This window comes from Equus caballus, chromosome 7 (genome assembly GCF_041296265.1).
Source record: "Equus caballus isolate H_3958 breed thoroughbred chromosome 7, TB-T2T, whole genome shotgun sequence".
NCBI classification, from domain to species: domain Eukaryota; kingdom Metazoa; phylum Chordata; class Mammalia; order Perissodactyla; family Equidae; genus Equus; species Equus caballus.
The window spans coordinates 68,267,464-68,295,065 of record NC_091690.1 but is presented as its reverse complement, the minus strand read 5'-3'; the positions used below and the strand labels follow the sequence as shown (position 1 = coordinate 68,295,065).

The following is a 27,602-nucleotide window of genomic DNA, read 5'->3' as shown; positions in this document are numbered from 1 at the left end:
TGGTCCAGACACACAGACAACTAACATCAGGACCAAGGAGCAAATCAGTGAAAACCTAGTGTTGCATACGAGTGAAACATTCATACTCTCTTATTTTTTAAGGTAAAAAGTAAACATAGATAAACATGCCGATATTTTCTTCCTGTACCTCATGGACCACGCAGGGCACCTTCCTTGGGACCACTGCACTGCACTGGAGTTACAATGGTGTGCATCTGTGATTTCTTTTTATGAAATAAACTCTAATATGCTACATATTATGATGTTCAAAAGCCAACTTCTAGTTGTGCTTTATTTTTTACAACTTATTTCAAAGATTTCATGTCTTTCAATGACCTTTGGCCCAAACCAACAGAATTTGATCAAATCCCTTAACTTTTCATGTTCCTGACTTACTGCAGGGGAGGGGCCTGGACCAGATCTTCTCTTCAGGCACTCTGCACATTTAAGATCCTCAACTCTGCAAACTTTATCACTGTTCTTTGATCTCATTATCAGTAACTCTGGCCATACAGGTCATTTTCTGTACTGCCTCACTGTCTCCAGACAAAGTCCAAACTCTTCAGCTTGGCACATAAGTTCCTTCAGGATCTGGCCCGGGCCTGCCTCTTCAGGCTCATGTCCCATTTTTCCATTCTCACATCCTCTGCTGCTGCCATGTTAAATTACTTCTCATTTCCTGGCCTTGGCACGCATTTTATGCCTCCCTGCCTTTGTCTATGCTAGTTCAGCTACCTCGAATGTCCTTCCTCCCCATTCCTCCTAACCTCTCCTTTAAGGCCTGCCTGTCAGGGAAGCTCTTCCTGATTTCCCCAGGACAAAGAAGTCACTCCCTCCTTGGGCGAACAAAGCACAATGTACTTACCCCACTAAAGTGTACTCATTAGTTCAAACACTTCGTCTTCTTTTCTAGATTGTGAGTTCTTTGAGGGTAACAACCATGTCCTTTTCATCTCTATAACTCCAGTGCTTAGCACAGGAGTAGGTCTGTAGTGTGCATCGATGAAGGTTGAGTAAAGAAATAAGTGGACATCACATGAGTGAATGACAGAAGATGATGACAGAAAAATACGAACACTGTCATTTCACATAGCCCAAAGCAAAAAATAGATACACAGGGGTTGAGGGAAGAGAAACACAGACAAAGGCCTGGTAAATGAGAATAGGGTTCAGTTATTGGAACTTCAATTGAGCACATACTATGTGCTACACACAGTGCTGGGTGGTAGGGAAGATATTTATTCATCTAGTTTCTTACTTATTTATGGAAACTCCAGGAGGGCAGTGCCTGTAGTTTCTGTTATATTTTCCACTGTATTCTAAGCAGTTAAATAACCAACAACAAATGAGATCAAATCTGTATGTCTGAGGAACTCACATTCTGGAATGAATACAAGTTGACTTTTTAAAAATCCTTGTATCGGAAAATAAAGCTGCTATGGGATAAAAAGGGGAGCTGCCTACCGAGTCATTCCAGTATGTATGACATACAAACTTTCCCACAGCTAGAACGAAGCACCAGGCCCCGCCCAAGTACCCCAACTTCTGTTCTTCTGTTTGGAATTGGCCTCAGTTTCGACTCCACCAGAGGCTTGAGGATCACTTGCTGGGTAAGCAGAATAAACATCACCAGGAATTACTCCAGGTCATGACAGAACAAGCTTTTTCTTTCAGACTGTTTTGTGTATGTCTAGGAGAGGGAAGAAGAAATCCACAGACTTCACATTAATAGAAGTCTAATTCAGCTAGAAGGGTCCTGGGGTGACTGAGTCCAAGCCCCTCGTTTGCAGGTGATGGACATGACCTTTGGAGATGAGTAGCGCTTCCCCTCCGTCACCCATCAAGGCCAGGGCACCAACAGTTCTGCTATGGTGCCCTGATACCACCTGGGGGCATCCAATGACAACATGGCCCAGAACTATTAGTATCTTTTGGGCCCTCAGGCTGTGCCTCCTGCAGAGCCCAGAAGCCACTGTTCTGTGGCCTCCTAGCTTTATGTGACTGTTGAGCTCCTTCAGGCACTCAGAAAGCATAAGCTCCCAGGCTGCAGCTCCGATTACCCAAGGCTGTGTGCAACCTGGGTGCTGAATGCTGATGCTTTGGGCATCCTCTGGAATCCTCTGGTATATTTTCTGCTGGCTGACAAAGGTGTACACAAGAACAGAGCCCTGGACTGTTCATAACACAGTATGTTTAGAGAAGTGAGTCCACTGGTTGTGGCAAAGGAGAAGCAGGACTGAGAGAGGCTGGCTGGGAGAGATCATTTTGGAGGAACAAGGCTCCTGACTCTACATGATCGGATTGGCCAGGTCTGGGGGACATGGCTTGGAAACACTCTCAGTGTGCTTGGGGACATGGAATGGGTGGTACATGTCTAGATAGGCTGTTCTCTGTGCTGAGTAGCCACAAGCTTGCCTCTAAGAAGACTTTTCAGGAGATGGTTTGTGCTGTTAGAAAACTCCAGGCAGCTCTGCTAAAATGTGACTCCAAACACAGTCTCACTGGACAAGTTCATTCCATGACTGCGTGTCCTGTCTTCCTGTCAGAGCACAGGACAGGTCCTGCTTTACCTGGAAAGGAAAGACTTCTTCTGCTTCATGGGAAAGGGGAGACCAGGATGGACCACAATTAGACCCACTTCCTGGGTAGGGGCTGATGCTGGGCAGAGATGCAGAGAGGTGCGTACAGAAAGTCCAGCTTGGTAGGCTAGATCTGAGGTATACAGCCACGGACAGGTGGCATTTAAAGGAAACAGTCATTCAAGGGACAGGGGAGGAGGACCTGACAGGAGAACAGGCCTGATGAGGGATCTCCCAAGGGCAGCTGGATGTGGATGTTTCATGTGTCACTAGGTAGTAATGTCCGGATTCCTAAGCAGAGCAGGGATGGAGCTCTAGACCCAGATGTGGCAGGGGTGGGAGCCAGGCAAGAGAAGGCAAGGCTTGAGTCCTTGGGTAGCAAGGGTACCAGAATGTTTACAACAGGAGTTTAAGCATAGAAGGTAAGGCTGGGATTCCGGAACAAGACAGAAACCCATTTGGCAGAGCTGGCAAATGAAGGGCCAGAGAGGAACAGTAGGGAAGACTTGAGGCTGAGCAGCTGGGGTTGCTGTAAGCCCTTCTCCTCAGATTGGGGTTGGTCCTAGAGGCCTGCAGGTTAGACCCACCAGGTAGAGTCACAGGGCCCTGCAGAGGTGGGAGGAGGAGGTAGAGGCAGGGGAGGCCGGTGGGCAGATCTCTATCCTCTACCATAATACTGCCCAGAGGCAGCATCTCCCCCCCACAGCCCCTCACGGTGGGTTCACCTAGAGCCAACTCTGGCTGCCTCCAGGATTGGACGGGGGGCGGTTCCTCACTGCAGAGGTGTTTGCTAAGTCCCGACCCTGTTTTCTCCATTGAGAACAGTATAAGTAATGTGATGCATGGCTCTCCAATAGTTTAACTTCTTAGTGCTTGAAATGTTTCAGAGTTGGATGGAAATGCAGAAAATACCTGACTTACGAACACTGGCATTCCTGCTTGAGAAAGCCCTCACTCTCGGACTCCAAGTTCTCCAGGACTCAGGCTCTGCTGCTACCTTGCTGTGCCCAGAGCCTTCTCTGGCCTCAAAGATCCCTCTTCTACCACAAAGGGCTGATGATCTCAAAGGTCCATTCACTTCTGCCTGCCATGGTGCTAGGACATTTGCATCAATGACATAACTACACTAATACTTCAGGATAAGATTCTAATTTTCCTCCCAGTTCTCATGGTGACACTAAAACCTATATGAATACTAATGCCATTGTAAATGTTAACACTAACTTGCTATTTGTGACAATGGCCACTATCACTTACTGAATGCTTACTGCTCTGATACATAAGTGTTTTACATCTCATTTAATCTGCAGACATCTCCATGAGGTATGGATTATTATCCTCATAAGACAGATGAGGAAAGTGAGGCACAGCGTGATTAAAAGATTTGTCCCAAATCATACAGCTGGTGAAGGGGTGGAGCTGGGATTCAAGCCTAAGCTCCCTGCCTCTGCAGGCATGTTAGCTTTGCATTACATTGTGCAGCCTTAGAGAGAAAGTCAGGGCCAGCCAGGGTCACAGATTTGTATCAGTACCATGCTGTGTAGATTTCCAAACTAAAGATGCTGAGATGGGAATATAAAGGACCTTGCAGAGAAGAACAGAGGCTCAGCTTGTGGGCTCTAGGGTCAATCGGCTTGGCTTCAAATGCTGGCTCTGCCACTTACAAACTCTATGTCCTTGGCCAGGTTACTCAACTTCTCTGTGCCTCAGTTTTATATCTATAAAAGAAAGGTGATGAAGTCCCCATGTCATGTGGTTTGGGGGGAGATGTAAAGGTGTTACTACTTATGAAACTTACAAAGCATTTCAAACAATTTCCCTACACAGAGAACATCCTTGGTAAAAGTTAGGTATTATTACTGAATGTGTGTTATGCACCAGCCATTGAGCTTCTGAGTATTTTTTATCATTTAATCTTCCAAACAACCTGCAGGTTGGGAATTAGTAACCCCACATTACAGATGAGGAGATTGAGCCTTGCTTGCCCAAGGTCACTTGCCCAAGGACTTGAACGCAGGCCCTCTCCCTCTAAACCCCAAGTGCTTCCCGCTTCAGCACAGCATCCTCTGCTAATGCTTCCTGTGATGGACGGCTAGGAAGCAGCTTAGGCTACAAAGCAAACAGAGATCATAATTCGGTTTTGAAATCAATAAAGGAATGATCAAGTGGCAGAGGAGGAGTTGTTAGCTGCTCATCAGGATGATGTGAGAAGCTGCTGCCTGCATCCTGAATTAAATTCACTTAGTTGCTTTATCATCATAAACATTCATTTCAATGTGGGGAGGGATTTTTTTTAAAAAACCAACATGAATAATATATAATGGCTGACATTTTGGAGGAAGCAGGATCTTTACCTTCTTCCATCTTCCATCAGGATAATTTATCATTGTCTTTTTCCCTGCCCCCCTTTTTTTAAACTGATGGGGTAGCCTGTCAGCTCAGCTTGTTCTGAAAACGCAGGAGTATAATTCAATAATAAATTCGCTCAGAGGCCAGCTGTCAGGAAGCTGGTGTTTATCTGCACTCCATTAGATGATCTCTCCCGCTCAGCCTCTCTGAGGGCTATCTGAGGGCTGTCTAAGGCCTGGGGTGGGGTGAGGGGCCGGAGTGGCAAGCAAATGCTTTTCTTCTAACTGCTGTGCCACCAACATTTGTATATGGCTGTAGATCTGCACTGGGCTGATGAGTTATATTACATACATGATCTTTTCTCCCTCCTTTCCATTAGTTTTTTCCTCTTATAAACTCTTGCTTTCAAAATTTGTAGAAACTGCGTGCCTTTATAAAGGGTCTGAAAGAAATTCTGAAGACTTAGGTGGCATCAGGGTTATTTTACTTCTGTTTCTAGCGAGCTATAAGTTCTAACTGAGATGAAATGCTCCAACCTGGTGAGTGAACAGGCGACGGACAGATCTTTCTCAGTTCCTGCCCAAAACCACCTTTCTGGCCTGATAGTGCCCTAGGTTCTTCCTTCTCCCACATACCCGCTCTGCACACCAGGATCATATACCCCAGATTCCCTAAGACCATCCTGACTTCAAAAGTTAGAGCATGTCTCTTGACTTTTGATTTGGAGAATAATATCACCATAATTATGTTCCAGCCATATTAAAATTCTCTCTATTCTCTGATTATCCTGGAAAGTCATGCTGGTTCCTCAGCCTGGAATGCATTTTAAAATCCTCTTCAACTGAAACCTATAGTAAGCAATACAGCTTATTCAGTAGTGTACACACACACACATGCACACACACACACATACACACACGTTTCATGAAATAGATATCCTTTTTACAGTGTGGCACTGATATTTTCCATTCCATTGTACCCCATTCCATTTAAATTTACTTCTTTAAAAAAAAGTTTCAACCCACTAAATTGATTTCATGATACCCTAATGGGGTGTTGTGACCAAAAGTGGGATAAATAATGTTTTAATGGCCAATTCTCCTCACTGAAGTCTTTGTCTCAGGCCAAAGGCCATCTCCTGCCAGAAGTCTTCATTCATTAGTTCATGTGTTTTTTGCTCACTCATTTTCAAAAATAAATATTTACCATTGCCTACTCTGAGCTAGGCCCTGTCCCAGGTGCTGGAGAAGAAAAGATGAACCAGACGCAGCCCCTAGCTCATGCTTGGGGCTCAGGGACAAGGATTGGCAGTGGGAGTGATGGCTTTGCTTTTGAAGTCCCAGAACACTTTGCTTCTCTCCAGGCACTCACCAGTGGCTGATCGGCTGACTCACTGATTCATTCTACCATTCACTGTGGTTTAGTCTGTGCCAACTTCTCTGCTAGGCACTATGGGTTCAATGACTAGCAGGGCATGGAACACACAAGGAGCCCCCAATATAATAGAGTATAGATGTGTATCTTCTTCTTGCAGGCCTAGTGCAGAGCAGGCGCTGACCAACATTTACCAAATGTGTTCTGTGGGCAGCCCTGTCCCTCTCTGAGCCTGCCCAGTCTCTCCTCTCCACAGGATCTGACCCTCTCTATAGGATATGGTCCTCTGCCTCCTTCAGGATGATTGCTCTGGTCACTCATCCCTCCTTTTTCTAAAGTCCCCTGACTCTTTGAGTCTTTTCTCTTTGGGCTCAGTGTGTCGTGTCAGTTGACTTGGTAGCAACCTGTCCACACCCAACTACTTGCCTGAGTGAGCTGATAGCCTATTACGCTTAGAGGAGCCCAGAAATACTTGACAACCTCACATTGTTTCTCTCACCATTCAGTGTTCTCCAACATATTCTGAACTGATATTCAAATAACTTGGGGGTGGTTCTTTTGTCAGAACCTCTTCCTGTAATCTGCTAACATGTCCAGCATTGGCAATCCACAATTATTCGCTTAAGTCATCTGTCTGCCCTACGTCCAGCCCTCTCAGTCCTGTCAGTTCCTCCCAAGAGAAGAGATACAGCCAAATTTGTGTACCAGGGAAACAGCTGCCATGAGTGTTCTTTGGGGAGGAAATGTCTCAAGCTGCCCTCCCTTTCCCAGCTGTCTGGTCCCAAGCTCCACAGTCTGGGTCCTGTCACCTGTCCTCCTTGTATGGGCAAGCCAGCTGGAGATGCTTCTTCCACCAAAGACCTGAGTGGCTCCTACCCTCCCACTCAAGTCACAAGAGAGGGCTTGTGACTCTGCAGTATATTCTCCCCATGACTCCAGGTGAGGGACAGGTGTTCCTCTAGGCAGGTGGGGTCCAGGCATCCAGGCCAGGAAAGAAAGATCGTATTCAAGCCACCTAATTTGGTGATGGTAGTTCCCGTGCCTGCTATGTCCCCTCCTACTTTAGACCCACTTTAGATGAGCTGAATTCATTCACACCTCTATCACTTTACGTGGAGCTCAGGACAGCAGTGGCAGAATGTCAGATAGAGCTACTGTATTCAGTAAACCTGGATCAAACACCTGCTCTGGGCCAGGTGTTGTGCTGGGCTCTGGGGACCCAGATGAACCAGACAGGGTCCCTGAGGGAGCCCTTCCTTACTCTTCCATCTGGCGGTACTTCTGCTTCAGTTCTGAGTCAGGCTCTCTGCTTTCCTCCAAGGAGTCCAGCCCAGCCGAGAGCCCACTCTGCTTGCCTGGGTCCCTCACATCCTGGGGAGCTCCTGCCCAGCCTTCTCTGAGGGCCACACCTGCTCCGGGACTTTTGGCACCAGCTGGGGTGCTGCGCAGAGGCCTAAGGAGCCCCCCATGTAACTCCTGGTGTCATTTGTGGATCTGGAGAGCCTCCTGCTTCCTTATCCCAGCCATGGGGTCAGGCCTCTGAGGAAAGGAGTTCTGGCGAGAGCCCTGGGCACTGAGGACTGGCTTGCTTGCTTCCCCCACAGAGGGGTGCTCCTGTCAGTTCCAACCTGGCCATGAATTCCTCTCCTGCCCATGGTCCCAGCATGCCTTGTACTTGAGCCCCCCGCAGTCAGACAGCCAGCCAGGAATCTACACTTCTGGGGCTGTCTTTCCTTGCTGGGCTCAGAAATGCTCTTGGGTCTCTGGGTGACAGCCTGCTTCTTGGAGCCTGTTAAATGGGCTCCCATTCAGACTATACGGATTGTGGCCCATCATATGGGGTGCAGGAGGATACAGGGTTTTCTGTCAGGCACAGGCCTTGGTGCCTCTGTATAACAATAACAAGTCAGGTCTGCCTGCCCATCAAAAATCCCACTCTCTGGAGAATGCCACTGGATTGCTCCCTGCCAAGGATCTCGGCCGACAGCCAGCTGGCAGAATGCTGCCTTCTCCCTTCCTCAAATAAGGACTCAACAATCACAACCTGGTTCTCTCTGGGTGACTGCCGGACTTTCAAGGAGGGCAGGTTACTCTCAAGTTTCACTTCCAATTAAGGAATGGAGTTGGAAGCTCTTTTTCACACCATCACCACCACCACCATCATCTTCATCAGCATCACCACCATCATATGATCATTTTTTGTGTGGCTGGGACTAGCTGAGAATTTAGGTACTTTTTGTTTTTTCATTTAATTCTCACAGATATCCAGCAAAAGAGACATTCTTACCCTCCTCTTACAGATGAGGAAATCGGAGCTCAGAGAAGTTAAGGAATTTTCCTAAGGTCACTTAGCTACAAGGTGGGTGCAACAACTTTAAATCCAGGTCTGACTGATTGCAAAGCTTGCTATTTTCACTAGGCCATGCTGTTGCCAAAAAAGCCACCATTTACTGGTCACCTATGTACCGAGCCCTGTGCTAGGTGCTTTATTTCAGTTAATCCTTTCAACGGCTTTCATGAAATAGTTACCCGATATTGCTAATTTATAATTGGAGGCACGTGCACAAAGGTTAAATCATTTCTCTGAGGTCACACAGAGCGAGTGGGAGGTCAAGCCAAGATTCAAACTCCAGACACTTTCTATTATACCACATTCCTCCATTTGAGAGGAAAGAAAGCAACAACCCAAACTTGGTAACTGACTTCACTTTATCCCAACTATGTAAATAAGCACTGTATTACTGGCCCCGATAAAGATAATGGAATACCAAGTAGGCAGTCCCACGAGGAAAGCACCTGCTGCCTCATGTTTCTAAGTTTCCATTCACCTGGGCTTATTTTACATAAAGATCTGGTCGGGAATACTCAGTAATGATAGATAAGTGTTTCTTCTGAATCTAGGTCAGCAAGGAGCAGGGACATCATGATTCAGGTAAATGGTAGCTGAAAGAGATTTTTTTTTTTTGAGGAAGATTAGCCCTAAGTCATATCCACCACCAATCCTTCTCTTTTTGCTGAGGAAGACTGGCCCTGAGCTAACATATGTGCCCATCTTTCTCTATTTTATATGTGGGATGCCTGCCACAGCATGGTTTGATAAGCCGTGTGTAGGTCCATGCCTGGGATCCAAACTGGTGAACCCCGGGCTCCTGAAGTGGAGTGCGCCAACTTATTCATTACACCACTGGGCCGGGCTCAAGGTGAAAGAAATTTTTACAGTAACATTTGAAAGTTTCCATTATCCATTCATTTGGAGAGCAAATAGTATGTTCCAGGCCTTGCCCTAAGTATTACAGGTTTGGGGAGATAACTGGTCTCTGCTTTCAAAGCATCTGTAATTTAACTGAAAGTGACAGATACATAAACAACGATCTGGGAGCTTCTACTCCTGCTTCTGCTGCTAATCTGTAATGTGATTTTTAGCAGATGATTTTACCTCTCTGGACTCTGAATCCTCAGAATAAAATTAAGTAAAATAGATAATGTATCCATCCATCCTCCCTCCCAGCGTGCCTTTCTCTCTTTCCTTCCTTCCTTCCATTTCCTCATTGTTCAAGGTAATATATATGCATATTTGTCTTGAGCAGCTACTAAGTGCTAAAATGAGTAAGACACAGTTCTTTCCTGGAAGACTCACTTTAGAGGGGGGACAGACATTTACATGTTCACTCTATTAAGCCATTTGCCCAGAGCCATGTATCCAGTAGTGGCAGGGTCAGGATCTGAAACACAAGTAGGCCTGACTCTGAGGCTTATCCTCTTTCTTTCTGCTGAGAGGTCCATTTCTCCCAGTACACGTTTCTCAAGTTCCCCACTTGACTGGCTCCTTAAGGCGAGTTAGACCTGCTGGAGCAAGAACACTGAAATCCCTGTGTGGGTGCCACAGTGATTCATGGCACGTAAGCAGTGGGCTTGGTGAGTGACAACAGGACATTCAGGGTACATGGTCCCTGCTGGCACTGATCTGGATGGTATGGTAAGGGCACCCCTAAAGCAGAACAGCCACTGGAAGGCAACCAGCCAAAGTTCTAATCAGATCCTATAATGGATCCAGTAAAGAAAGGCTGAACTAGTAATATTCCCTTGGTAGGGATAATATTTACATCTCCAGTTGCTTAAAAGAACTCATACCACTGGAAGGCCCACAAGCATACATACAAAATCACACAATTGAATAAAAGAGCAGGAAGCTTCCTACACGGAGACAAAAGCAGCATTTCTGGCCAAGATAAATGAATAGGTTTCTCCTTAGTCTATTTCTCCTCCTGGCTATGCCACTTGACAAGCCTGTGGATTTGGGAAGGTCCCTTAACCTCTGAGGTTCTCAATATTCTCAGGGTAAGTTGAAGCAAAGGTTTGGACTACAAAGAACCTTCATCTTTAAAATGGTTACAGTTTGAATGCTTTTACACAGTCGTAGTATGCCCCTCTTGCTGGGCTCAGAGTTCTTCCCCCACTTCATGGTTGTCATCTTGTCATGGCTCCTTACAAGGAAGGGCCAGGCAGTGGAAAGCATGGGCTCTGGAGTCCAACGGGCCTGCAGTGTGAGTCCCAGCTCCATCACATCCCAGGAGCGAGGGCTTCTCCTTAGATTCCCAGTCACACTCTGGGGATGGTAAAACCACCTCCCAGGACAGCTCCCCAGGATTCCTGCTTAGGTTCTGGCTCTTCTCCCCTTGTATGTTCTCCTTGAGCAAACTGTTATGTGCTCATGGTTTCAACTGCTGCTTGTTTGTTCATGGCTCCCAAATCAAGATCTCCAGCCCTAACCTCCATGTAAACCCCAGAATTGCTTATGAACCACAAACAGACATTTCCTTTTGGGTGTCCTACTGAGGTGTGTCCCTTCCTTGCCCTCACCGTGCTCAAGGTGTAGGTCATCACCTTGCTCCCAACCCTGTTTCTGCTCTCAGGTCCCCGACCTAGTGAAGGCACCACCATTAGGCCAGGCATCTGAGTAAGAGACTCCTCTCTCCAGCATCCCTCAGACCAATGACTAAGCCCCGCTGATTTTCCCTTTTACATACAAGTTGACAATGTCCTTCACCATTCCCACCCCTCCTCACTACCCCATTGTCCCCTTAGGGCAGGAACTCCCTGGCACAGAAGTCGTGATCATAGAAGATACACAACCTGTGACTGCTGAATTGAACTGTGCTGACTTTTAGAGAAAGCTCTGTATATATGAGGCATCAATTCATTAGACGATGTTCAAAAAATATTATGAGAAATCCCTCATTCCTGGATACCTTTTCCTAGTTCACAGACCCTGATCTGGGGAGCAGAAAATGGAGAGCTGTCTTATGCTGGCTCCTGTGCCCTTTCTTCACCCCTGGATCTTTGTACAAGCTGTTCCTTCTCCCTGGGACACCCCCTCTCCCTTGCCTAGGTAACTATTTCTCAACTTTAAGTCTCAGTTCTTAAGTCGTGGCCTTCCCCCTACCCAGGAGTACCTCCTCTATGTTCTCAGAGTACCCTGGGGGCTTATTTCTGGCCGATCATGCTGGAACTGTCCTTTTTGTCCCCCTAGTGGACTGTGAGTGACCAACGGGCAGGGACTGTGTCTTACTCACCTGTGTGATTCTAGCACAAGACCTGGCACAGAGTAGACCTCAATAAAACATTGTCCAATGGATGACACAACTGAAAACTTGTGAAAGAAGGCATGGGCTTATGGCCTGGGACGCCAGCATAACAAAGACTTCTGGACATCAGCTCTGCGGGTGAACGGTGTCAAGCCTTTCAGCTCATCTGGAGACCATGGAATCAGTAACAGCTGACTGCAAAGTGGGTATTGATCCAGGATTCCCCTTGGACCTTTGATTTCTCACTCTTTCCATCTATCACTCAGTAGGAACAACAAAACTTGGCTCATAAAAATTTGAAATGCCTTGGGTAGTAGTTTTCTAATCGTGGGTACCTGAGGCTGCTTCTCTGCCTCCCCTGAAGTTCCATCAAGAGCTTTTGATGCCCACCCTCCTGACCTCCTCCCACCCTACCCACCTAAACGTGGCCCTGGAGGTGATTCAGTTCTCCCTCAGAGAGCCATGGCCGGAGTGGGCCCGATGGACTCACCCTCCATCAAAGGGGTTCTCCCCGGGGATGACGTGTGTGCTGTCCCTGCCCACGAGGAACTTGATGCGGTCGTAGAAGGAGTGCAGGTTCTGCTGGGACACGGGGACCTGTGTCTCCTGGATGATGTCCAGAGGGTCAGGGGAGCCCAGGCACAGCGGGTTGACATGACAGAGGGGCTGGAGGCAGCAGTCCGGGTCCATGCAGTCCACCAAGCCATCTGCAGGGGTGACAGAGCATAAGGTTTATATTACCATGTTCAATCAGCCATGTTTGTCCACAGGTCTTCATTCACTTCTTCTCTATTTCCTACTCATTGAGAACTTTATAAAGTGCCTGGTATAAGCCAAGGCCTTTTCTGGGCACCAAGGAGATCCAGGTGCTTCAGAGCTGGTCCTAGCCCACTCGACCAGTAGGAGAGACAGACACGTGCGTGCACAGTGTGACATGTGCTATTTTTTTTTCTAAAAGATACAAGGAATTATATATAAGAAGGCCCAGAGGTGAGATAATACCTTAAACATTTGAGATGCTAAATTCAAAGGCTGGGCTCAGAAACTGAGAGGACTAGCACAAGAGGAGACGGCCGAGGGTGGCAGGACGTCGGCGGGAGCAGGTGGGCTGGGCCTCTCGGGCCAGTTTAGGGAGTTTGCATTTCACCCGCTGGACAATGGGGACTACTGAAAGGATTTAAGCAGGGGGTATCTTCATCAGATTTGTGTTGTTGAAAGAACAACTCCTGTAAGGAGGAGAAGGGACTGAAGGGGGCTCAAAATAGAAGCTGGGGGCTCCATGGGGTAGAGGCTGCCGAGGTTGCACAGGGGAAGAATAATGGTTGCTGAGACCAGAGTAACAGTGGAGGTTGAGAGAGTGCATGGTTTGGAGAGACATTTAAGAGGTAAAATCGATTAGGATCTGGTGATTGACTGGCTTTGGGAGTGAGGAGGAGGCAGTGTCGGTGAAGGCACTGCAATCCCCAGGACCTCTCCCTGCTGTGTGGAAATACGTGGAGACTCAGCTCCGCCCTCTGTGAGAGGGGCTTTCTGAGTTTGCTGGATGGTTTCACGTCTCTGACCCAGTTGCCATTAGAAGGGAATTTTCTTTACCACGTGGATGGATTTCTTCAGGACTGAAAATTATATTACAGCTTCCAGCTTCCCAAAGTGCAAAGAAAGAAATCCTACCAGGCCACAGATTCTTGGTTGCATTATCCCAAAGTCTTTTACAGGCACCCAACAGAATAGCTTAAAATGGGTCACAAACCCAGGGATTAGAGGATTAACTTAAAACGGATCACAAACCCAGGTCCTCCAAAGTGGGGGACTAGAAAAGCCCAGCGTCACAGTCTGTGTGCTTCACAGGCACAGAACAATCTAAGGATATGTGCTCCTCTGTGGGTTCAAGTTCTGCCTCTCCTGCTTATTAGCTATGTGACTTTGGGCAAACTTCCCCACCACCCTGGGGCACAGATCCTGTTCTGGTTATCTCTGTGCTATCTCTAGCACTTGGTATAGGTGTTTAAAACATGACTGGCAAATAAATAAATGAATGAAAGTGGAATGAATTAATTAACAAATGAATCAGGGGACAATACCAAATGACAGTCCATAAAGCCAGAAAACCATTATCTTCACTCAATTCAGTCCAACAGTGTGGTAGGGAGGGAGGCTCAGGAGGCTCAGAGACCGAAGTTCAAGCCCCAGAATTGCCCCTAAGAATGACCCTGGACGAGTTCTTGCACTTCATGATCTCTCTAAGCCCTGGTCTCCTCATCACTGACATGCCTCCCTCACTTCTGTCTCCAAGGGTTTACAGCATAGATGCCATCCATCAGAGTTATCGTATAATCACTGGCCAGATGGGGGGCTCCACCCACACAGGCAGTGCCCTTAAGCCTCCTTACCAGCCACAGGGGTGTTGTGGCCATAGGCAAGCTACTTAACCTCCCTGGAACCCAGTTGTTCTCCTTAATAAGTTAGGGACAAAAATCCCTTGTCTTTCTTGCCTACTTCTGCATGGTATCCAAGACCTTATAGCTTCCTTGAGAGCAGCACAGTGGTAAAGAGCACGGACTCCAGAGCCAGACAGTCTGGGGTCAAATCCTGGCTCTGAAACTTGTGCAAGTTACTCAAACCCTCTGGCCTCAGTTTTCCGCATCTCTTACAAGGGGATTATAAGAGTGTTACATAAGTATTTGTAACATAAATGAAAAGCATAGTATATGTCCCCAAATCTAGCAGAGCACCTGACCCATGGTAAGTACTTAATAAGGGTAGTTCCTTCCTTCCTGACCCTGAACCTAAAACATGGCTCACCAAAGTGAAGGGCCATTTGTCCTTTGTCTGCTCACCTGCCAGATTCATCCTGAGATGTGGAGCAAAGGCTTCCCCTCACCCTAGCCCTGTCCTGGGTCCTAACTTGGGGCTCCTGTCCCAGCTCCCAGGATATACCAAGTCACTGCCTAGCGAGGCACCTGTCTTCTCCTGCAGTCGGCGGGCTCCATCACATGTTCCCGTGCTGCCCCTGTCAGACATTGCTTAAACACATAATTACAGCCCAAGCGGAGGGTTATTTGCATTCTGCTATTGATGTTAGCATGACAGATTCAGCTGCCGCATCCATAACTCTGCAGAAATGCCCCATTATTCAATCCCAGTGAGCAGGGACGTTGACCATTAAATCAGCTAGCACAATTGAAGGGCCATGAAAAGTCATGGCTAATTTGAAATTTTATTAGCTCTTGCCTGCTCTTGTTTACCACCGAAGCAGTCCCTGGAAGCCAGTTTTTTACCTCTTTACAAACACTCTGCTCTGTGGCACCTTGGAATAAACTGCTTCCTGATCTCTAGTCCTGGGGGAAAGTTGGCCAGGAATTATTGTTACCATCACTAATATTTATATGAAATGATGATAATCACAGCTGCCACTTATTGAGTGCCAGGCATTCTGCTAAATGCTTTATAAGGAATCTTTTCAAGGACTGTGTCATTGAATCATCCGAACTCTACGAAGTAGCCACTGCCATCACCATCCCCCTCATTTTAGAGAGAGAGAACCACAGGCTCAAAGTGGTAAAGTAACTTGGTCAAGGTTGCAGAGATAGTCAGTGAAGAAGCTGACTTGGAATCTGAACTCAGTTCTTTCTGAAGTAGGAAAGGTTCTTCGAGTCCTGAAGAGACTTTGAGGAACCATCTCTTAAATGGAAAACATCAATTTATGAGTCTTGCTGAAATACTTCTCTTTGGTGCTCTTCCAGCACCCTGGGCGACCTCCATCACAGAGCTCATCTGCCCATGTTGTAATTTTGATTTTCTGTCTGTCTCCCTCCCCAGATAATGGGCTGCTGGAGATCAGGGGCTGACTCATTCCAGGATCCCAGCACCTGCTGCTCTAGCTTTCAGTTTCATCCTTGCTTCTGGAATCTGGGGCTTTCCTCTGCTCCCCTTTATTCTTTTTAAAAAAAATCAGCAATGAACTTTAAAAATAAATTGTTGTTTTTTTGTGGTCAGAGGAGCTTTGTGACGAGCTAGTTAGCCATTCTGCTGGAAATGGAAGTCTCTGCGAGGGCTCTGAGCTTCAGTTCGCCCATCTATAAAATGAACAATCAGACCCACCTCATAGAGATGCTGGTAGGATTACGTGAGATCCTGGATGTGAAGCACTTAGCATGATGGCCAGCACCTAAGAAAGTACTTGATGAATCACAGTCACTATGAGCTCCTGGCCAGGTGCTTCCCTTGAACAGGTATCCTGCTAACAGACCTGCCATTTGGCCCTGCCCTGGCCCCCTCCCTATGCACACACTTCAAGGCAGCCCTCTCTGGATGCAGCCTGGCCTTGGAGAACAGAATTAGATAAACATGGCCATAGGCGTCACACCTGTAAGTTAGGGAAGTAGAGACCACAGGGGATGGAGAGGTTGGGGTTCTCTGAAATGGGGATGTTACACAAAGAGTGTGCTTATGAGAGCCTCTGGGACTGGGGCACTGTCACTGTGTGCTTCGCAGGTTTGAGTGAGTAATGCCAGGCCAAGAATTCTGTCTGCCTACACCTTCCTATGTTGATACTCCCTAATCACTCACTCAGCAAATACTGGTTGAGTAGTAAAAGTGGGCTAAATCTCCACTAATAGAGACACTCAGATTTAAATGAGATGCATATTTTACAAACGAGTAGCCCCACAGAATTCTTATCAAAGGCTCAGTTTACAAGACCAGCTTTCATGTGAATCTCTCTATATTTTCAAATGCAGCATATGGCAGCCTGAAACAGGGCAGATGGCTGTTCTACAGGAAGCGAGACTCTTCCACAGTTTCATTTTCTTAGGCATAGATGACAAATTTTAGAAGAGTAGTAGTAAAAGGAAAAAGTATGCTTTCGGGACAGAAAAGTAAATTTTGGGGTAGACTAGAAACATCAACATAGAGTTTTAGGGATGCTCTGGTCTTGGCTAGTTTTGAAACATTTACATTTTCCAAGCACTTTATATCTCACTTAATCGTATATTACACGCAAGTTGGCCATGTTCCATATATTTGCTATTCCCATTGAGACACTCTCATTATGGCAGCAGAAAAAAGCCACTAGAAAAATAGAGAGGATTTTCCTCTATTTCCTTAAAATTTTCAATAAAACTCTCCTGAACTCTAAACCCCAACTTTTGGGAAAGAATATTTTTTTTCCCCAGAAATTTCCTCTTTCCTCACAGTTCTGAAGGCCTCCTCCTTCTGGTGAAAGTGGAGAGGGGCAGAAGAAAGTGGCAGAGGCCATTCAGGCTCCTGGAGGCTGGGAGGGGTCAGCAATGCCTCTGGTGGAGGGCAAAGGAAAGGGAGGAGGAGAAAGGCAGAATAGAGATTGAAAAGAAAGCTAAAAGAAAAGAAGAAAGGAAGGGAGGGACAAAAAGGAAAAAAGGGGCCAGGTGTCTGGACACTAAACAAACATTCCAAAGTGGTTCACTTGTGGCCCTCGAACCTGAAGCCCTCCAGTGCTGAAACACTGCATGGTGCATGAAGCACTGGCTTCTGCTAACATTTCCATCTATATGCTACCAACTTGATGAGTGCCATGCCATTTCCTCTTGCATCCCTTCTCAGTGCCTCCCCTGCTGATGGGTGTCAACTGGCCTTGACAGCTAGGGAGAGGGTTATGTGGGAGAAAATGCAGACCAGAAGCCTGATGACCCAGTACCTTCCCTGGTTTTCTAGCCTTGAGACCTTGGCCACATCCCTTCATAGTTCTGAGATGCAACTTATTCAGTAAAACCAGGATAATAAGTTCTGCCAGCCTCTCAGGACTGCTGAAAGGTCCTGGGTTGTAAAGAGTAAGTGAGTAATTCAATGAAAGAAGTTTTGGTGTCCTTCCCAAGCTTGTGGCTCTTCCCTGGAGTCCCCTCTGCAGACAAGTGCTTGGGCACAGGAATGGGTGAAGTCCTCTGCCATCAGTTATAGTCCTGACTACCAGTGGCTTTCTGTTCGTTTTGTGATCTTAACAGCTGCCAGTGAGTGGTGGAACCTTGGGGGACTGATCTCCCTCTCTGATGTCAGCAACTTAATTAGTTAGGTGGAGAGTAGATGGGCAGCCTCTCGGGGCTAACCTGTGGGACAGCCACCTCCTGACCTTTCTCTGCCACAGGCCCATTTGCCCTGATGGCTGGCCTGCTGAAACTTTCACACAAAGTGAAAGGTGTGCATGAGAATTCTATTGGAGGTGGTGGCTCAGCTAGCCTTCTCATCTTTACAAATGAGGGCACAGCTCAGGTTGAATGATTTACCCAATGTCATATTGCTAGTGCGGTGGCAAAGTTGGGAATTTGGTCCCTTATCTTTCTCCAAATCCAGGTGCTAGGCACTCTTCCACAGTCTACATCACTTTCTCTATCAAGGCTTTGGAAATTCTGGTTTCCCCAGCCCTGTCTCCCCCTCCACAGTGGGCAGGAACTGACTTGTTTATTTCTGTACCCCAAATGCATAGCAGAGTGCCTTGCACACACTGACATCATATTTGTTGAATGAATGAAAAAGTGAATGAACGATTGTGTGAGGATCTCAAATCAAACACCTCAATCTGTTTGGCAGGAGCCATCGAGGGCTGTGGGGTGTGATTCCAGGGAAGAGCTCATTCCTCTCCTAAGAAAGGAGACAGGACAGGTCTGTTTTATTCATTGAGTGCCTGTCATGTGGCTGGCAGGCCCTGTGCTAGGCACTAGACAGAGAGGAAGAAAACAGAGTTACTGCCTCCAAAGGATTCAGTGTTGTGGGTCAGACAGACAAGAGAGTGCTGGGAAGGAAGGAAGCAGAGGGGGCTGTGGATGCCCAAAGGTGGGAACCCAACTCAGGCTAGGGACTGCAATATTTTCTGGAAGAGAAAATGCTTAAACTGAGACTAGAAGAATGGCCACGAATGAGCCGAAAGAACAGAGCTGGGAGCCGGTTTGGGAAATTTGTGGACTAGTCAACTCTTAGTATCACAGTTGTTTGCATGGTTACTGAAACTGATGGTCCAGTGGACAGTGTATAACAAGTCCATCTATCTCTCTGCAGGCTTAACGCCTTCCCTGGCTCAACAGCCCATCAGCCAATCTCGTCTTGCTGTTGTCTGCGGTCTGGCCACAGAACTGCTTTACAGCAGGCTGTGAGCAGCGTCCGGGGAGGCCCTGGAGGGGGAGGGTGGAATGTGCCTCCCCTTCTGTACACATCTGGGAGAAGTTTTTGTCATTTGCTATAATAAATTCTGTGCCTTCTTTGAAAGGCTTGCAAAATCTTTATCTGCCCCTTGGAACACAAGATTTTTAAAGGTCAATTTCTCTCTTGTCTCTTATCACAAGAAACATGGTTTAGAGATAGTCTGAAGGGTGACCAAATTCTACGGCTTGATGTGAATTCTCCATTCCAGCAATGGGAGATGGGCAGGAGGACGGAGGACAGAGAACTTTGTTCTCAGTTTTCTTGAAATTTCTCCTTCCATGTTGCATCTATTAATATCTGTATTGCAATCCACGATCGTTTTTTGTGGGGCCAACGGCGCCAAAAGAGATTATTACACCTTGAAGCTGCTTAAAGATTCTTTATCAAAAGGGATCTAGTTGTTTAAATTCCAGTGAATTTTTTACTCTGGCTTCTTCTTTAAACATCGGTTCCATTCTAATCTTAGCTCTCCCCTGATCCACTGTGTGACTTGGGGTAAACCACTTCAGCTCGCTAAGCCTCAGTTTCCCTGCATGTAAATGTCTGCCTTGCAAGTTTATTGTAAAGGGCTGGAGACATATGCTCAGAGTGTCCAGTATAGTGCCTGGCCCTTATGGATGCTCTCTAAACAATGGCTATCATTTTCCTTTATGTACATTTGAATTTTTTTCCTTCTTGCAATAAGCATGTAACAGTTTGGAATACAAATTTTAACCAAGAGATGAAAAAGGTCAAAATACATTATTGTATGGAGAAATACATTATAATCATAAGTGAAAAAAGTAGAGTATAAAATTTTATAGAAAGCATAATTCCAATTTTTAAAAATAATTATTTACATATGAACATATATTTATTTTATAATAAACATCACGCTTCTGTGATTACAGGTGGACAGGAGCAGGAGAAAGAGAACTGATATTTGCAGGTGACGAACTGAGGCTTAGAGAAGGTGAGTAACTTACTCAAGGTCATGCAGCCAGCCATGGGAGAGCCAGGATTTGAATCCAGACAATCTGGGTACAGACCCTGCACTTTGAATCATTGTGCTATGTTGCCTCTCAGGCACTTTAAATATATCACCTGGGATCCTCACAGCAGCCCTGAAGGTATGCATTATTATTCTCATTTTATAGTCACTTAGCACCTTTGGGCCACAGTTTCACCAGCTCTGAAATAGGGATGAAATGAACACCCTCATCAGAGGGTCAGTGTGTAACAAATGAGAAGAGGCATATGACAGCACTTCATAAAGGGCTTCATAAAGGGTACTATATGAATAGGGCACATCTTCTTTGTTAAGTGGGGCACACAGAGGAATTCACACTGAGTGGTGAGTCATGGCCTCAGGAACTGCCTGCCTTGCTGGTCCCTCTCACCAACCAGTGCTCTAGGTGAGATCTGGAGGCATGCCATATTGACTGGGCAGCCCTGACAGAGGATCAGGAAACTGGGAGTCACTTAGTCCCATTCAGGATCTGTTTCCTGCTTTTAAATCTAGACAACAACCATAAATGAAAACAAAAACAAACCAATAAAGCTAAGCCCAACTCAGCCATATTGTGTAACTTTCTTTTTTTTTTTTGGTCTCACAGTTTAAAAACACTGCAATAGCATTCTTAATGAAGCTTGAAATTCAAGTTTAATTTGGAAAGGATTGCTTTAAGCCTAGCAAATTGGGAAAGAAGAGAAACCAGGAGTTCTCAAATGACTTCAAGAGCCACAGTTGGGTTTATGATGGTGCCATGAATCTGAGGTCTGGGCACACTGAAAAGCTCTAATGTGGCCAGACCTCATGGACCACGGCAGCATCTGCCACCTGCCAGCTGTGTGACCTGGGCAAACACTTCCGCTCGCTAAGCCCCAGTTTCCTCATCATAAGGAAATAGTATGATAATAGTACCTGCCTCCCAGTCTTGTTGGGGGGATGCACAACTGCTTTGACATATAAATTATCATTCTCATCCTCTGGTCTGCTTTATGGTACTGTTGTCGTCTATTTAAATTCAAGTGAGGGCTCGCATTACATTTCTAGGAGGCAGATAAATCCCCAGGAGGTGTGGAAGTGCCCTAGGTTCACAAGGCCACGTGGAGTGGCTCAAGAATCTCGGGTCCTAGTCCAGGTGGTGTTAACGACTTTCTGTGTGACTGTGACGTGTGTGATGTCATGTCCCCTCTCTGGGCTCCAGCTGCCCTGTCTGTAACATGCAGAGGAGTAGAAGGGCTGAAGTCGATGTTCTCTGTCTCTCCCAGTCCTGTTACTCGACATTAAACTCTGCTAATTCCTTCTGCGAGCCCCTGAGTCACATCAGCCAAGAACAATCACTCAGCGAGACATTTTTTCCCTCCACCTTGACTTATTTATCTGGGATTATGCCATATCCCACTTCATGGTTGGAATAAAGGCACTTATTTCATTCTACTTCCATTAGATTTAGTTGTTTGGATAACAATTTCTTCCAAATGACTGTGCGCTTCCTGAGAGAGAAAGACTGGGCCGTGTTTATTGGTCTTTATTTCCCCTCAGAAAGGAGCATGGTGCCCTGCAGACCGCAAGAGCCCCAAAAATGTGTGCATGACTGAACTGAAAACAGCCAAGTGCTAAATACGGCTCACTCTTGTGTTGCCTTGTATAGCCTGCCCTGTTTCTCCCTCCACTAAAACTGTCCCCATTTGGCCAAGACCCAGAGTGATGGAGAGGCCAGGGAGGATAGCCTTGCCCCTTCCAGCACCTGGGGACAGTCTACCCTCTACAGCTGTTTCACCTTTGCCACCCTGCAAAGCAGGGACCCTCTGTGCCTTCCCCTTAGCTCCCCAAACGGGTGGAGAGGGCCCTGAGGTGAGATGTTTCCTCATTTCATGATTGAGAACCCAAGGCCAAGTTCTCTGAACAATCTGGTCTCACAGGTAGTTGTCTTCCCAATCTTGATGATCCATGGGATGTCTTCCCAGCTAGACCAGAAGCACCATAGGACAGGGACCATATCACAGTTTCCAGTAGGGCACCCAGGCATTTGATAATATCAGCTGAATGAGTGAATGCTCCTCCAGCACAGCTATTATCCCACTGCATTGTAATTCAGTGCTGTTTCTCCCTCCCTACAAAACGTGAACTTCACAAGGGTGGGGACTGTGTCTTAGTCATCTCTGAAGCCCCAGAACCCAGGACAGGGACCAACACAGAGCAGACATTCAGTTAACATTTCTTGAGTGAGTGAATGAACTCAGGTTACAGTGCTATTGTTTGTATATACTTTGCTAAAATTATGTAAAAGTTCATTACAATCTATAACATGCTCCATAAATGTAAGAGGTATGTTCTCCTACAATTAGGGGTTTTCAGATTGTTCTTTTCTAGTTCCTGCTGGTTCATCCCTCAGAGCAGCCGGAGGAGGCTCCATTCCCTTGGGATCTGGATCAGTCCTATTTCCTATGACAAAAAAATCTTTCCCCTACCAAAGCTGTGGTGCTTTAGGCTCCTGTGTGTCCACACCCATGTAAACACCAGTGAGCTCTTATGCTGGGAAGGCTGGCTCTGAAGGACGGTAAACAGAGGACACACTGGTATTGCATTTCATATGAGGGAACAGATGAAACTTGTTTTATAACCTTACATGTGTGTTTGGGGGAGTGCACCCTCTCCCCACATTTCTTAAGGACATTCAGATCCTTCACTGCCCAGATGTTCAACAGCTGTTTGAAGACTTTGGCCACGACCCTAGATTCTTGAGAAAGGAATAACTTCCTGGTGTGGCTCTTCTCCCCTTCTCTTCTATTTACATGAATTTACTGTTGGTCATTGGAATTGTGTCTACACAGGCAAGATGAAGGGGAATGATGAGGAAATTATGTGGATAATTTAGGCTGGCATCTCTTCCCTTTGAAGGGCAGTATTATCATCCTTTACCTTGCCTGAAGACTGGGATACTTGGTGCCCTTCCCTACTTTGCCCACAATGATCTCTCTAAATGAAAAGCCTTTTTCCTTCCAGAGAATGCCTACCTACTCAAGTATCACCTTCTTGATGAATTGTTTTTCTGCTCCCAACAACCAATATATAACTCTACAACAGTACTTATTGCTGTCCATCAGCACTTAACTTTGGGCCTTTCTTTCTCATTTGAGTTCCTGGAGCACAGGGATAGGACTCACTGATCTCTGTGCCTGGCCTAGGGAGGTGCCCCATAACTGGAAGTCTGGATATTTATGGATCACAGGACTTACTGAACTCCCCAAGTTTCAGACTGATTAAGGGACATTTCAACCCTGTGAGATCTCGGGAGGACAACATGGACCTGCTGTCTCTGCCTGGCTATCAAGGCCCAACCCCACGAGCTCCTTGTTGACAATTACTCCATGGAGCCCAGGCCTGGGTGCATAGGCTGGACCACCTCCTGGGTGCAGGTGGCAGGGAGAAGGACTGAAAGCTGGCTCAGACAAAGATCAGTGGTCTGAGATAGGCTTTTGCAGGTTGCTGGGGCCAACTCAAGGCAAATAAACCAGAGCAATCACAATAGCACACACGTGGCCTTTGAATATTCATTCTGTTCTGAGATTGTAGAATCAGTCAAAGTAGAAAATCCCCACAGCCTAAGATGCTAGGTTTCTGACCTGTTGATTTTCTATTCTGTGGGGAATACCAGAAAGTCCCTTGGTATAAACAAGAGGGGGCTGCATAAACACATTTGGACTAGGCCAATGTTAGAAAGGAAGGTTAACTGTTTCAATTTTTTTTTCATATTTCTATCTTTTTATTCTCCTAATACTCCCTGAGATCGGTAGAGTCAACCCATCTTCCCAGCGGAAAAGTAGAGCACATTATGGTTCTATTTATCCAAGTTTACACAACAGAAAGATGAAGGCTAATTCTAGGACTAATATAAGGACTGGAATGGTCCTCAAGATCCAACTGCCTCATTTTATAAATAGGGAGCATGAGGCCCAGAGACATTAAGTAGCTTGCTTAAGGATATACAGGGAATCAAAGACAGAATTGGGATTAGAATGCTGGTCTCTTCACTCTTAGCTAATAAATGTTCCACAAGACTAGGCCTCCCTTCCTTAGGGGTTTTGACTGTCCAGCACTTGAAAAAATCCAACAGCAAAGACAAATTACAAATCCTTTTACAAATCCACAGGGACAGAGAGTGTGGGGACAAAGGTGGCCCCCAGTGTGCTTGAGGGTTACCACCAATCAGAAGAGAAGGGACCTTGACCAAAGGTAACTCAACCTCTCTCCCCCAGAGAAGCACCCTTTCTGCCACTTTCTGTGAAACAGAATTGGATGGCCTCTTCTTGTCTACTTCCAGGGATCTGATAACTTTGCCAGGCAACTCATTCCACTATTGAATTGTTAGAAAATTCTTTCTTCCATACGCCTTTCCTGCACTGCTGTTGGATGGTAATTAATTTTATTTACATTAGTTAATTTTAATTAATTCAAATGGAACAACTAGTGATAGGCACTCATTCTGTAGACCACATGTGCAGTTTTATGTATACCCTGCAGGCCTCCTTGACTGGACAGCTGGTGTGTTGATGGCCTGTTAACTCAGTAATGCCCACCCTCCACCCTGTACCTCCCTCCAGACTTGGAACTGCATGGGGCCCATGGGTACCAAAGCCCTACCTCCATCATTGTCTTTGCTGTCACCACAGGCGGTTTCCATGGATGTGTCACAGCCAGCTCCTCTCCAGCCCAGCTGGCAGACACAGTGCCACCCATTCAGATCCAAGGTACATCTGCCGTTGCCATTGCACAACCCAGGGCAACCCTCTGCAAGGCAAAGCACACAGAATCAAGGTCTGCTCGTCCACAGCCAAGTGCAGTCGCGCACACTCACTCTCCACTTGCCAACTCAAAAAATGCTTTCACATCCATCAGCACATTGATGCCCTCAGCACCCAGGGAGGCCGGTATCATTAGGAACTGCCACTTCCCCCGAGAAGATAACTGAGACTTGGAGGTAAAAGGACTCCTTAAGGCTGCACAGTCAGGAAGTGGCACAGTCAGGAAGCGGCAGGGATAGGTCCGAAACCCACACCTTCTGCCTCTAAAATCCCTTCTTTCAAAAGTGACTGGGATTCTAGAGTGGGAGTCAGTGGATGCTGGCCTGTCAGGATCTGACCAACGGAGATTTCGCCTGATCCTTGCTCCCTGTTCGCTCTTGGGTGTTTTTCCTGTCTCTGGTGGATGTTGGGAACAAAGGAATCATCTCTTGGTTTGCTCCTCGTGTCCCCTCAGCTCTTCCGGGTCTCACTCTAAATGGCCAGACTTTTTCCAGCTCTTGTTACTAGGTCAACGGTACTGGACCTTAGGCTCTTCATTTATTTTGTCCTATTTTCTCCTAAACAACTGTCTTCACTTTGAGAAGAGTCCTTGGATCTTTTTCTTCCCATCTTATGTATAGCCACTAATAGGAGGGCTCTGCACCCAGAGAAGCCCTAATGGCGGTCACGAGAGAGCCTAATTAGGTTTTCTGTGATTGCAAATGCAGGCACGGGCAGGCTGCTCTTCCCTAATTTTGTTCACCTGTACATCTGTCTGCCTATCCGTCATTTATTAAGCACTTTCTCTGGGCTGGCACTGGAGGCACAGAGATGAATAAGACCTAGTTCCTATTCTTGAGGAGCATGCAGCCTAACACAGGAGATAGATATGTGGAGGCAAAATGTTTCATTGCTAAGCTCCCTAAAGGAAATGTACAAAATATGGTGGGGACCCTGCACAGGTGTGGCCGTCTGTCTGAGAGGCTGCGGATGATTTAATCCAGGAGGGTCAGGCAATGTTTAGACTCTGCCTTGGTTCTGCTTTGACCATCATCATGTGGCAGGGAGTTATTATTATCATTCAAGGGATTTACAGGTTGTTGATTACCACCTTTTTAAACCTCTCTCTCCGAGTCTGTGGCTCAGAAATCTATGTCTGAGAATCTGTTAAGTTACATGGTTCACTTTGGCTTCTATTTTGCCACCTGGTTTTCATTCAAGTCCTTATTTTAACGAACCCACCAACCTCTTTCTCAGAAGGGCTATCACAAAGCACCTCTGACTGGCCTGCCTGCCATATCTTCTCTCTGCCCCTGCTCGGTCTCAGGGAAAGGAGTGGATGTGAAAGCACTCTGTCATCTATAAAGCTTAATTTGTTTTATCATCATGAGGAGCACACTGCTACAAATATGGCTACAAATGGAATTTTCTGCCATGAAATAACTGAAAATTGACCCATTATTCTGAAATGGGACCAATGTGAATGTAACTGTCCAGTACAACACCCAGGCTGAGGCAGGCGCTCACTAAAGGGTGGATCACTTAGAATCTAAAACTTCAGTGTTTTAAGGACTTTTGATAGTTGGCTGTTATTGCAAAGTAAAAGAAAAGAACATGTTCATTTATATTTGAGATGTTCAACACAGCAACCCATCAATCAGTCTGGCCACTGTGTTTTCCATTCAAAGGAATAACCATTTATTGAGTGCACACTCCACACCCAGGAAGGATTTCTCCAGAAGTTTAGTAGAAGCCTGTTGCTAAAGGTGGGAAACCACCAGCATAGACACCCCAACAGGGACCCAGAAAGCAGTTGCAAAGGCAGGAGCAGAGCTGTGAGGTGTAGGTGAACGCCCAGGCCTTCTGACCTGGTAGCCAACATCAGCCACCCTTCCTGATCGAAACGATTACAGATGCGCTCTTTCCTCGATTCGTCCCATTGACATTTTTGTTCATTGGCTGGGACTTCCTTTCAATTAAGTCTCATTTGTCTTTTAAATCAGTCTTAGAGGAAGTAGGGTCCAATGGGTAAGAATGGTAGTAGATTGCTTTCTCTTGCTCCAAGATGTAGTTTCTTGCAAGATGCAAAGAACATCTCTTGTGTTAGAGCACAAGTTTGGAAGCCAGATCAAAGGCTGCCTCTGCCACTCAGTGGCTGTATGATCCAGGTGTCTTATTTAATTTCTTTGAGCCTACTTATAAAATGAGGTTGTTGGGCGGATTAAATAAGATAAAGTATGCATGATACACGAAGCCTGACATACAGCTCGAGTACAATATCTGAATCTTCTACTCACCTTTACCTTCTATTTTGAGTAGAGAGCATATAGTATCATAAGTTGTACCCATAACTTCAGGTAGGGCTCATAGAAAGGCAAAATGGAAAACTGAGGCAGTTATCAAGATCAGAGTCAGCAAACTTCTGTAAAGGTCCAAATAATAAATATTTTAGGCTTGTGAGCCATATGGTCTCTGTTGCAATTACCTAACTCTGCCATTGTAGCCTGAAAGCAGCCACACAGTTTATAAATGGCTGTGTTCCAATAAAACTTGATTTACAAAAACAGGTGACGGGCTAGATCTGGTCTGTGTGCTGTGGTTTGCCAACCCCGGGTTTAGATGCTTCAGGACAGTGATGACAAAGATAGTTGCCATATACTGAAGGTCCACCATGGCTCACAGTGTGCTAGACACTTTACATATATTATTTCTAAACTCAATAACTTTTTGTTATATTTTTCAGATCCTAATTTTCTAGGGAAGTTCCGATTTCACA

At 46.2% G+C, this 27,602-nt stretch overlaps 1 protein-coding gene across 35 annotated transcripts in view; it reads right to left on the bottom strand.

Annotated features, from left to right (window-relative positions):
* Positions 1 to 27,602, bottom strand: part of TENM4 (teneurin transmembrane protein 4) — a 2,707,421-nt gene that overhangs the window by 106,561 nt on the left and 2,573,258 nt on the right. For all 35 annotated transcript variants that reach the window (XM_070274304.1, XM_070274303.1, XM_070274305.1 and 32 more), the window contains 2 exons: positions 24,687 to 24,833; positions 12,378 to 12,594 (listed from right to left, as the gene is read on the bottom strand). In XM_070274304.1, coding sequence (XP_070130405.1) covers positions 12,378 to 12,594; positions 24,687 to 24,833 — 364 coding nt within the window. The remainder of the gene's footprint in view (positions 1 to 12,377; positions 12,595 to 24,686; positions 24,834 to 27,602) is intronic.